The following is a 13,563-nucleotide window of genomic DNA, read 5'->3' on the forward strand; positions in this document are numbered from 1 at the left end:
AGAGTGTGATGCTAAGTGAAATAAGCCATACAGAGAAAGACAGATACCATATGGTTTCACTCTTATGTGGATCCTGAGAAACTGAACAGGAACCCATGGGGGGAGGGGGAGGGGAAGGAAAAAAAAAAAAAAGAGAGGTTAGAGTGGGAGAGAGCCAAAGCATAAGAGACTGTTGAGAACTGAGAGCAAACTGAGGGTTGATGGGGGGTGGGAGGGAGGAGAGGGTGGGTGATGGGTATTGAGGAGGGCACCTTTTGGGATGAGCACTGGGTGTTGTATGGAAACCAATTTGACAATAAATTTCATATAAAAAAAAATAAAAAATAAATAAAAAAAAATAAATAAAATAACAACAAGAAAAAAGAAAAAAAAAGCACATTCATGTACAATGGAAAACAAAAAAGACACAAGAAAAAATGCTCATCATCACTTACCATAAAGTAAATGCCAATGAAAACCATGATGAGATATCACCTCACACCTGTCAGAATGGCTAAGCTCAACAACACAAGAAACAACAGGTGTTGGTGAGGATGTGGAGAAAAAGGAACACTCACACACTGTTGGTGGGAATGCAAACTGGGGCAGCTGCGATGGAAAATAGTATGAGGTTTCTCAGGTAATAATGGAACTATCATACGATCCAGCAATCACACTACTAGGTATTTATCCAAAGAATACAAGAACACTGATTCAAAGGGATACATGCACCCCTATGTTTATAGAAGCATTATTTACAATAGCCAAGATATGGAAGCAGCCCAAGTGTCCATCGATTGGTGAATGGATAAAGAAGATGTGGCAATAATAAAATATTATTTAGCCACAAAAACAAATGAAATCTTGCCATTTGCAATGACATGGATGGAGCTAGAGAGTATAATGCTAAGCAAAATAAGTCAGTCAGGGAAAGACAAATACCAGATGATATCACTCATATGTGGAATTTAAGAAACAAAATAAATACAGGGAAAAATAGACAAATCATGAAACAAAGTCTTAATTATAGAGAACAAACTGATGGTTACCAGAGGGGAGGGATGGTTACCAGAGGGGGGAGATGGGTGAAATAGGTGATGGGGATGGAGGGCACTTATTGTGAAGAGCATAAGGCGATATATGGAAGTGATGAATTATTATAATGTACACCTGAAACAAATATAACACTGTGTGTTAACTAACTGGAATTAAAATAAAAACTTAAGAAAAGGAATAAAGATCTGTAAATTGGGGGGAAATGATGTTTACAAATATGATCTGTAAAATATCTCTTATTTCTGCTGCAGGATTGTTGATATTCTTTTCAAATAGATAAGCCTTTCAAATAAGCCTTATATTCTAAAAAGCAAAAATGAAATATAACTGTTTGAAATCACTAACTTCCAACTACTGTAACAGGAAATGTGTTTTTTTTCCCCCTTTCAATTACTTCATAGAAGAAAAAGAGCTAAGACTACGTCTATACCTGTTACACTATTATAAAAAAAAAAGAGAGAGTTTTTTAGGAAGCACATTTGGGAACAGTACACACAGATGAAACTGAGATTGAGAAGAATGAATGAAAGTGAATATACAGACAGATAAAACCTTTCCTATTTTTATTGGAAATAAATACATGAAACCAAGATGGTAAGAAATAAATGAACATAGTACTGTGCTCATTAACTGTGGTTAGCTAGTTTTATTGATGGTCTAGTTACATTAACATTCATTCTTATTCATGCAACTGGACATCTTAACTATTTACACTTCTTATAGCACAAATTACAGTAAAGGTCTTAAAGCAGATATTTGTTCATCACCCAAGAAATTATTCTTTCTACATGGCAAAAGTTATAGCTTTGGATCATGGATTAGTGAAACATTATTACCCTGTTACAGATCCTGAATAAAGTACTATATTCTTTCTTTTGGCATGGTTCTGACCAAGCTGCTACCTCTTAAATAAACTACAATGGAGTTCCAAGACTTTTGAAGCAATGTTTGTGTGACAGTGGGAAAATGTAAATAAATATAAAAGAGGAAAAAACAGTCTTTAGTGGCTCTAAAAAAAGTGTCAAATCTACAGAGAATTGCTTAGGAAAAAAGAATATTACATATGTTGTGATTTCAGCCTTCCATATTTGAAAAGAATTAGTGTGATGAAACCTTTAGAAACTTAAATGTCTAACACATCATCAGCCCAGCTACCATTCATTCTAATGGACCTCTGGAAGAATGAACATCCACCACTGTGCATTCTTAGTGTGGTCTCTAGAGAAGAACTTAACAGCCAGCTGAAAGCACAAAGTATTTTGTTATTAAAACAACCAAAGAAAACAGACCATGTTGGGATTCAGTGCTTTCCAAAATCCACTTGAGGCTAAAATCGAAGAACTATATCCGCAGTAACTCAACTGTCCAGAACAATAATGTAAAGGACTCTCTCCTTAATAATAACGCTTTTTTAAACTACAGTTTAGCAGAAAGAAACTTTGCTATATGAGACATGGTTACTTCTCAAAATCAGAAATGTAATTGTTCTAGCTTTGCTTTCTATGTTGAAAATACAATGAATTGGAAATGTTTTTTCTATTAAGAGAAACAGGAAACACTTTACTTCATTTGTTCTTAATGGATTTTCCTGTCCATGGTTTGTCTAAATACAATATATTAAAAACTGTGTGGGTATAGTCTAGAAACTCGGGGAAAATATTTCAAAGAACATTTTAAAGTTACCTTTCAAGATCTTAGGGGGCCTTTTTAAGATTAGAATAATTAAATATCTGCCAGGATAACAAGAAAAAAAAAATGACACACTGGAAACCATATGGTATGGAGAAGAATTCCCTAGCTTAAAACCTGAAACCTCATAGGAATGATGAGAAACAAACCTGGAAGAGGCTACTTTGCTTTTTATGTTCATCATGCACCTTAATTAAAAGTGTGCTAAACAAAAGCCAATGTATTAAGGCATTCTGGTTCCTGTATGTCAGGCAGTAAAGAGTCATATCTGCTGTACTTAGTGATGCTTCTTATTGATCTTGGGAGGGAACCACAGTAATATTGAATCTGGACAACCAGAGCAAAGTAAGTTGCATTTATATTTCAATGAATAAATTGGACTATGTCTAAATTACCCAGACCTCCTTCTCAGGGAGACTAATTTTAGAACAGTGGCTACATTATTGGAATTCTAAACTTCCACTTTTCTCCCCTATGAATTAATATTCTTGATTATAAAAAAGTTTCTGAGGAGTCAATAAAAAAGTCATTTTTCTGAGGATTTAGCCATAAGTTTATAACATTATTTGAGATGACTTGATAATAATTAATATTAAGAAAATGGGTTACCACATAAAATACTTATCAATCACAAATGTACTGAGTTCTGCTAGAAAACTTTGTTCCTGAAAAGTTGGGTATGAGTTCAAGCATTTTATATAAAACAATATTCTTCTTTTAGGGGCGCCTGGGTGGCGCAGTCGGTTAAGCGTCCGACTTCAGCCAGGTCACGATCTCGCGGTCCGTGAGTTCGAGCCCCGCGTCAGGCTCTGGGCTAATGGCTCAGAGCTGATGGCTCAGAGCCTGGAGCCTGTTTCCGATTCTGTGTCTCCCTCTCTCTCTGCCCCTCCCCCGTTCATGCTCTGTCTCTCTCTGTCCCAAAAATAAATAAATGTTGAAAAAAAAATTAAAAACAAACAAACAATATTGTTTTAAAGTTTTTTATACTTTCAAATTTTATTTTCAGTTTTGACTTACATTTGCTTGAGGCTTCGTTCACTCTTACACTGGCTACCTCCTATAGACTTTGCAGAGCAGTTTCAAACTTACTTTACTAACTTACTGCTCATACTTAAATGTACTATGGAAATTCTTTTTCACAAATAAATCCATAGTGGTGAGGTAAAAAGAGACATGTGTTGACACAAATTTTAGTTTGACTTTTGGTTCCACAATCAACCTTTTCCAAGGTTCAGTTCTCTTATCTGTAAAACCAGGTAAATAATATCTAAACTACTGTGAGGAAACAAACAATACCTTCATTTAAAGTATCTGCCTAGGGGCACCTGGGTGGCTCGGTCCGTTAAGCGTCCGACTTCGGCTCAGGTCATGATCTCACGGTCCGTGAGTTCGAGCCCCGCGTCGGGCTCTGTGCTGACTGCTCAGAGCCTGGATCCTGTTTCAGATTCTGTGTCTCCCTCTCTCTCTGCCCCTCCCCTGTTTATGCTCTGTCTCTCTCTGTCTCAAAAATAAATAAACGATAAAAAAAAATTAAAGTATCTGCCTAACATACTACTTAGCACACAGTAGGCATTTCAACAAATATTTTTTCCCTCTCATTGCTCCTCCATTACAAGGATCATTGGAAACTATTAATTAGTTCGGATTTTTATTTGAGAGTGCTGTCTATTTATCTCTGGAGATAAGTTTATTTGAAATGGAAGTAGCCATTAGGGATGTTGTAATCATGGGAAATTTTATTTTTTCTTTCTTTTTTAATGTGTATTTATTTATTTTGATAAAGAGAGAGAGAGACAGACAGAGACAGAGACAGAGAGAATCCCAAACAGACTGCACTGCCAGCGTGGAGCCTGATGCAGGACTTGATCTCACGAGATCTGTACCCAAGCCCAAATCAAGAATTGGACACTTAACCGACTTAGCCATCCAGACACTCCTTGGGCAATTTTAACTTTGTCAATTTTCAGAACACAATTTAGGATTTATTCCTCCTCATGATTTTGTGACTCAGGCAAAATAAAACACTTTCAACTGCCCCATTAGAATGAAACCCAAGTGTGATTACTATTGTTATGTTAGCAGACACTGAACTCAGCCTAACTGGAAATACTTTGTAATTCACTCATGTGGTATTCCATTTCCCATTAAATGCTGATTAATATGCAAGTTGTAAGTTATTTTAGTGGCAAAGATGATTTAAATATTGGGCTTACCTGAACAGCATCAAAATACATCTTCTTAGCTTCTAGATCTGTCTTGTCAGACATTAACCACGCCTTTAGCAAGTATTCATAAAAGCTGTCTCCGAGTCCTCCAACTGATACATGATCTGCAAAGAGAGGAAAATGAATTTTAGAGTGATTCAGGCTTTAACTCAGATAATGCAGCAAAATCACATTAGTAACTAGGATGCAAAAGCCTACGTCAACTGCAACTCGATGTTACATTTAAATTCCAACAAATCTCTTGTTTTCAGAAAGATATTCTGAACTGAGCAGATGTGCTGTTAACTAATGTGATATACTCTAAATAATTACCAGGGTAGTTTTGTAAACATGAAGATAAAAAATACATAATCAACCTCAATTCCTAAAATCTGTTTTTCTAGTTAAAACTACCAAATTAAAATGTTTCACGGTATATATTCAAATAAATTTTTAATTGCTTTAGCTTTCACTAACATAACTAAAGTATGTCAAATACTATGAGTATTAACAAATCTTAAAAAGGACTGGCATATGATAAAATGAAGCTCCTCAGACTCTTTGATGATGATGATGGTGATGATGATGATGATGATTAGATAAAGTTTCTAGTGTTTTCAACCTATAAGGTCAAAATCCTTTGAGGGAGGCCAGTAAGAAAGAAGACAGGGCAGGAGACGTTCTTCCTAACACTCGATTCCTACAATCCTCCCCTACTGCCACTTATTATGCCACATCTACTACATATAGTACCACAATTTTGCAACTTATAGTGTAAGTATCCTCATTAAAAGTGAAAAAAATTAAGGCTTAGTGAGGCTAAATGAGATTGCATCACTGGTAAGTGCCATCTGACTCCACCGCCCATGCACGGTCTCGCACTTGGAACTTCTTGCTCTCTACCTTGTGACACTGAATGTATTCTTTTGCCTACTGCCTGAATTAATACTTTAATTTTTCAAGCATATCTACCTACAAAAACAGAGACATAATCTATTTGAAATATCATTTCTAGGGGCGCCTGGGTGGCGCAGTCGGTTAAGCGTCCGACTTCAGCCAGGTCACGATCTCTCGGTCCGTGAGTTCGAGCCCCGCGTCGGGCTCTGGGCTGATGGCTCAGAGCCTGGAGCCTGTTTCCGATTCTGTGTCTCCCTCTCTCTCTGTCCCTCCCCTGTTCATGCTCTGTCTCTCTCTGTCCCAAAAATAAATAAATGTTGAAATATCATTTCTAGAATTCATAGAGAATTTGAGCACTAATAAAACAGCCTTATTTTGGAAATATGCATTTTAAGTTTCATAACTCACACCTAGTTTTACATAACTATTTAAAAAAATGTTTTTAAATGTTTATTTCTGAGTGAGAGAGAGAGAGACAGAGACAGACGAGAGTGGGGGAGGGGCAGAGAGAGAGGGAGACAGACTCCGAAGCAGGCTCCAGGCTCCGAGCTGTCAGTACAGAGCTCAGCGCAGGGCTTAAACTCACAAACCATAAGATCATGACCCGAGCCAAAGTTGGATGCTTAATCGACTGAGCCACTCAGGCACCCCAACATAACTATTTTTTAAAATAAGACCTTTGTGTTGACTTTGTCATATAAAAGTGAACCCGTTTTTACACAGCTAACAAGACAATTTTCTCCTAACACCTACCTGACAACTCCACTTGGAGGCTTATGTGGGGACAGGATTAAACAGGTTAAAACTGAATTTATTCTCTCGTCCTTCTCAAACTTACCTTCTGCTGTTGGTGCCTGTCTCACTAACATGGCACCATCATCCTCCCAACTGTGCAAGTTAGACATCAGAGAGTCATTCTTCACTTCACTCTCTCTTCCTTATCAGTGAGCTACTGAACTCTACTAATTTCACCTCTTCTATATTTCCTGAATCCATCCACTCCTCTGTCCTCACCAATATGATCCTGGATGAAGCTACCAATAGCCCCTGCTTCCAAGGCTTCAGTGCCCAATTATTTGGCCTTTTTTACTCCGATAGCATGCAGCTGTTTACATTTAAATTAATTAAAAGAAAATAAAATAATTCAGTTCCTCAGCCATACTCGTGCCCAACAGCTACATGTGGTCCTTGGTTACTGTACTGCACAGAAAAGATACAGAACATTTCCATCATCACACCGAGTTCTAATGGTAGTGCCACTCCAAACTATTCCCCCATTAATACCAGAATAACCCTTTTGACATGTGAACTGGATCATCCCTAACTGGAAGCCTTCAATGGCAAAGACTCAAATCCTGGGTCTTCGGAGACTGAGAGGCCCTGCGTGGTCTCCATCTTCCCCATATTACTATCAATTCTGCTCTGATTGCTTTCTATCCTCTTGCCATATGGCTCTTCTTTTCTTCCCTTGAAACCAGCAGGCTCTACTGCAGGAATTCTAAAGGTGTTGTTCTCTGGGCCTGATGTGCATTCCCTGACTCCTTTCCCTTTCAGTAGTAACTCTTACTCATATTTCATGTCTAGGATCAAATGTTGCTTCCTCAAAGATGCTTTCTTTCCCTGACCCTCACCCACTGGGTTCCCTCACTATACACTTTTTGATAACACGTGTTTACTACACTTGGCAATTTCAAAAGATGGTGGAATTTCTTCTCTGTCTTCTCTACAAGATCATGATCCAGAAGGACAGGGACTAGATCTACCATGTGGCCTGGTCCATAATCAGCCCCTGAAAGTAGCTTGCATATAGCAGGTACTCAGTAAACAATTGAGGAACAAAGCAAAATTCTTGTAAGGACTATACCCAATCAGGGCTATATTTGTAAGTAGTGAAATATGTGATTTTTATTATTGTAAGAATGTCCAGATTTACAGTTTTAATTCTGATGTAAAATTAGTGTTTTTACAATTGTAAGGCAGATTCTTGAAACAGCAGTGTTTGAAGTGACCTTTGCAATTTCCTAAATAAATTACCACAGAAACCTCTGACATTTACAAACTAAATACACTAAGTACTATCTCATCAATAACAAGCCCTGTTGTTATAAACATGATTGCAGGAGACAAATGGAAGTGATGCATGGTAAAGAAAATCACTGTCTGGTTACTGTCAAAATAACAAGGTCTAGATGAAGTAATAGGAAATGATGGCCATGATCCAGACATGCCCTTCAGAGTTCAAGCACTGAGAGTTGAAAGCTAACAGCCAGAAGCAGCTTCATTTTCTTCCCCCTCAGGTTATGATTCTATAATGGACGGAAGAAGCAAGTTTGGGCATTTGATGATTTTTAAAAAAGGAAAAAGGTTATATAACAATATATTTGCTTTAATTAATTTTGGTAAACACCAGATAATTTTCTATATTTTTATTTCCTGCCTATAGGTTTTTCATATTTGGAAAGAATCAAAATAAAGGAACATAGAGGAGAAACAAGAGCAAGCTTTTTTGATAACTTAGAATATCACTCACTAAGTTTCCCCCAATCTGGAGGACTGTTTGTGTTGGCAACAGAATTCTGTGTAAATATTTAGTGGGTGTGGGACAGAACATGCTCGATTTTATCAGCAGGAAGGGACTGCCCACTTCTAGAAAGAACATATATGGTATTTTTATTCCCAAATGTTCTAAACGTAATGTGTACTACGGTCACTCAAATATTATGCTCTTCTCTATGGAAGGCAATTTACTCTTTCCTTCCTGAGAGGAATAGGTCCCATAAAAGGATTCATAATACTTAAAGAGATAAAACGAGTAGCAAAAGAATCAAGACAAAAAGGATTAAATACTCAGTATCTTTAATCTTTAATAATTTGTACACTTCATCTGAATCTGAACTTCTCAAAGCATTCCCCCAATGATGCAAGTGACACTATATGTATATTAATCAAGAGAGAACGATAATTTTCCGTCTATAGACACAGAGTCCCAACTGGCCTCAACAGTTGCAAGATCTCTTTGTATTATCAGTGACCAGGACCTGATGCTGTCTCTCAGCCACAACTGAGGAGCAGGGGCAACTGTTAAAGGAGAATAAATAGAACCATTATTAAAAGCAGAGACAGAAAGACAGATACACAGTACATGAGGATTCACAAAATTCAAGTAAGCAAACACCTACTAGGTGCAAGATATAGTGTGCTGGGCTAACAAACATCACTAAGGCAAAGTCACTGGCCTCAAAAGTTCTGGGTCCCTAGGAACAGGGATGTATACAAATCACTTTGAAAAAGACAATGATAGGAAAGCACTCAAAGTGTTGGGGCAGGGGAAGAAGATGGCGAGTAGAAGGCAAGTGGGTGCTAACAAATTACAACCAGGGTCTTGAAGAAGAAGGTCCCCCAGAAGAAAGGGCAATTGAGCTGGATGTTGGCAAAGTCAGAAAAGAGGTAAAAGGGCCGAGGAAACAGCACAAACCAGGACTTGGATATGCCCAAGCAGGCCTTGATTAAAGAATGAAAAAAACAAATGGGTTTCCCTGTGCTGGAACACAGGATGGAGGTGCAGGAGGTGAAACGGACATGAGACTCATCAACCCTATTTGTCTGCCATCAGGAAATTGGCCCATAAGCAATCCAAATATAAAGGGCCCTTTGTACCGGGAAACATGGCCAAATACACAATATACTGGTAACGCAGAAGGTGAAGCTGGAATATTCCAGTACGACTGATACTTTTTGTCCCTCTTCACAGTGGCTTCTAAATCACAGGAAGAAAAGAGTCAATCAAAGATAATTTTTTTTTTTTCAATTTTTAAAATCATTCATGAGAAGGAAAATGCTAAAACTACCTGTCCTTTTAGAGAATCTTCTCTGGTCCTTGTACTCAGAAAGCAACTCAAATTCTATTTTATTTCAAATACTCTACTGGTCCTCCAACTTTTAGTCTCAGCACCCTTTTACACTCTTAAAAATTAAGAAATACTCCAAATAACTTGTTTATGTAATATCTATAAATATCTACCATATTGGAAACTAGATTTAAAATATTTAAATTAAAAATATTTTATTCATTTAAAATAATAATACAACCGTTATATTAACAAAGTTTTTTTCATAAACATGTTATATTTTACAAAAGAAAATAATCAGTGAAAAGACTGACACTGGTTTACATTTTTGAAAATCTTTTAAATTTTTGCTATACCAGAAGACAGCTGGATTTTCATATCTGCTGTATATTCAATCCACTACTGTATGCCATTCTGGTGGAAATACACAAAGTTCAGCCTCACACAGTTACATAGTTGGAAAAGGGAAAGGTATTTAAAGAATCTTTCTATACAAGTATGGATATTTTTCTTTGATACTAAAATAAAACTTGACAAATCGTTTTTTAAAGGTTAAAAATGTCAAAAAATTTTTTTTAATCTTTATTATTTTTGAGAGAGAGAGAGTGTGTAAGCAGGGAGGAGCAGAGAGAGAGGGAGATACAGAATCCGGAGCAGGCTCCAGGCACTCAGCTGTCAGCACAGATCCTCATGTGGGGCTTGAACTCACAAACTGTGAGATCACGACCTGAGCCGAAGTTGGACGCTTAACTGAGCCACCCAGGTGCCCCAAAGGTTAAAAATATTTTAAAGGTTGGTTGTAAGGTGGAATTAGAAATCACATCAATGAATATTTGCACTGTTACATTAAAATCCATTGGTCTATCTTGCACTTTGAATGGATCTTCTTCCTGACATGATTTTGTAATTGCATGCATTAGTCATTTGGAAAATACTGGTTCACTGAATTATGTGGATCTTCTGAATGCTGACACAGTTCACTATACAGTATCCAAAAACTGTATTTATTAATATGAACACCAATCTCATCATAAATGTCTCTAAGTATTGGTTAAAGGCATCAAGGTCATGGCGGCATATACACATTTCCTGAAATTCTAATTTTCATTTAGAAACTCAAATTCTGTCATGGCACCGACACCATCAGTTTTCTTTGAAGTGACAGGCTCGTTTTTGAGAACATGTCTACGAGTTACCCAATTCTGAACAACCAAAGTGTGTCTTCAGTTGTTCTTTCAAGTAAAAATGGTACTGCACGGAGCAATCGATGGCTGATTCAGTCTGCAACTCGAACAATCACACAAGTGCTTTTCTATGCGGCAAACACTATTTTCTATTATGCAGCAAAGAAGTGTACTCAATGGCTGCGATTTACCAGACTCAATAATTTTTTTTTGACTTGTGATTTCGGCTCAGGTCACGATCTCACGGTTCATGAGTTCAAGTCCCCCATGGGTTTTGTGCTGACAGTGAGGGGGCCTGCTTGGGATTCTCTGTCTCCCACTCTCTCTGCCCCTCCCCCACTTGCACTGTACTGTCTCCATCTCTTTCAAAATAAATAAATAAACTTAACAGGTAATTTTTTTCATTAAAACTATTCATAAGTGCCTCTGGCATATTTTTATTTCTTATTGTCGATGAGGAATACCATGATTAGTACTCTCTGGCTCCTCTACCATGGTTCTCTCTGTGGCTTCAGTGGTTTTACCCACCGTTGCTTTTGCAACAGAAGTGCAAATATCAGCACAGTGAAGGTGGCAGAAAGCCTTAGTATTAATATAAAAATAGCTCTGACCTTGTGGACCTCCTGAAAGGTCCAGTATATGGAGACCACACTTAGGTTAAGTGGCAACCATGATTATGGTCTTGTGGTCTCAACAGCATTGAGATGCCTGTCTTCCATAGGCATTACAAACACAGACTTTAGCACATTTTTTCCCCTACTAAGTTATTCTTTGAGAAAAGTACTTCTAAAGTAACAGTGAGGCATAATCATCTAAGAATATAATTTTCAATATAAAGAAAATACTCAAATTAGAATTGAATTGTAAGGCATTGCTAATATCCCCAGCACAGTTAGGCACCTCACTTAGTATTCTGCACTTGCTCTTAGTTGCTGCGTTAATCTACCAGGTTTTTTTCTCCAAATCAACTTAAGAACATTTCTTTCAACTACTCTGAGTCTTCGTAACACTGATCAAAGTCCTTAAGGGATCTGAAGTGAAGGCTTCTTGCATAATACTTTCTCCTAATCTGAAGATAATTCTACTGGGAAGAAACCTTTATCTGCTGGCTTAAAATTAAGTAGAGAAAACACCCTGTTTGCTCTTTCAATTTCCTAACCCTTAAAGATTCAGGTTCCTCTCTCGTCTTGTAGCCAAAAAAGAAAAAAAGAAAACGCTACAAAGTAGAATGATTCAGCTACTCTTGCACAAAACGCTAATAGTTAATAGCGCAAAGGAACAATTTTTTCTTCTATCCACATGACCAGCTTGTTATAGGCTAACATCCCCACACAACCTGATCAGATCTTCCCTTCCTGATTAATAATTTAAATGTGCTTACAATGTCATCATGCTCACAGTTACCCAGGAAAAATAAGCCACCTAGTTCCCTGGTAACACAGTCTGTCTTACAACAGACTCATGAAAGGAACCATGCCCACTTTCCCCTTTTCGAAACATTCCTCAAAAAGATTTGTGCTTTTTTGTGCTCCTTCTCTCTGTTACTAGAACAGTGCTGGATACCATAAAGAGCTAAAACAAGTCTAATCTTTTGACTTACATTGACCCCACTGTCCACTACTGGGATTCAGATAGTTAGGATAAAGGCCTTGTGGTTTTTCCAGGCTGTTCAGCACTGTTCGAATATTCATTACCTACAACAGAAAATGAAATGTTACTATGAAAATCTAAAAAACAATTTTGGTGCCATTCTTCTCTTTCTTCATTACATTTTTCCATGTTAGGAAAGAATTTAGAATTAGCACAAAGACAGTCGCCACTGGCTTACAAAAATAATCTCAGTAAGTGAATACAGTGACACTGATCTGCCAGACACCATAGAAGGAACCAGGGATATATCAGTGGATAAACAAAGTCATTACCCTCTTGGAATTTGCATTCTTGTGGGAGGAGACAGATAATAAACACATAAATATGTCAAGGTGGCGATAAAGGCTGTGAAAAAATTATAGAGAGCAGTGAGACAGACTGATGTGAGGTGGTGAGGCTGCACGCTGAGTCAGGGATGGCCGGGGAGGCTGACGTGAGGGGATTTGAGCAGGAACTTAAAGAATCAAATGAACAACCATGCGGGAAGTTGGAGGAAGAGCAACCTAGGCAGAGGGAGGTGCAAGTACAAATGCCCTGAGGAGAAAGTGGGTTTGGCAAGACCACTGAGGCTGGAGGTGAAGAAGCAAAGGGGAGAATGTCAGAAAGCAGAGGAGAAAGGTAACCAGGGCCACATGCAAGCCTTGTGGGCCAAAATGAGGGCTTATTTTATTTCGAGTGTGATGGGAAGCCATTTAAGTCTGGTGTTCTTGCAGGATGGGTGTGACTGAGGGTACGGCGGAGTTCAGGTGAGAGAAGACAGATCCCTGGAACAGGGTAGCAGCAGAGTCACAGAACAGGGCCAAAGCATTTCCTGATGGATTCGACCTAAGGTCTATCAAAAAGAGAGGAGCCTGAGCCTGGATGACCTCCGATTAGTGGTCTGAACCACTGGGTAAACGGAGGTGTTCGTTTATTCAGATAGTGAAGACTGAGGTAGAAACAGGTCTGGGGGTTGAGTCTGAGGCATTTTTAAGTAGTAGCTCTTTTTTAGATCTTTCAGTGGAAATGCTGGAGAGAGAGTCTGGGACATGTTGGGACTGGAATTACAAATTTGGA

At 38.0% G+C, this 13,563-nt stretch overlaps 1 protein-coding gene across 1 annotated transcript in view; it reads right to left on the reverse strand.

The window, feature by feature from the left end:
- MAN1A1 (mannosidase alpha class 1A member 1) overlaps window positions 1-13,563 on the reverse strand; it is a 173,508-nt gene that overhangs the window by 15,240 nt on the left and 144,705 nt on the right. Inside the window, exons 7-8 of the mRNA XM_040474511.1 lie at window positions 12,458-12,551; window positions 4,938-5,053 (exon numbers count right to left, since the gene is read on the reverse strand). Of these exons, the coding sequence (XP_040330445.1) occupies window positions 4,938-5,053; window positions 12,458-12,551 (210 nt within the window). The remainder of the gene's footprint in view (window positions 1-4,937; window positions 5,054-12,457; window positions 12,552-13,563) is intronic.

The sequence above is a fragment of the Herpailurus yagouaroundi genome, unplaced genomic scaffold (genome assembly GCF_014898765.1).
Source record: "Herpailurus yagouaroundi ecotype Mexico unplaced genomic scaffold, PumYag 139, whole genome shotgun sequence".
NCBI classification, from domain to species: Eukaryota; Metazoa; Chordata; class Mammalia; order Carnivora; family Felidae; genus Herpailurus; species Herpailurus yagouaroundi.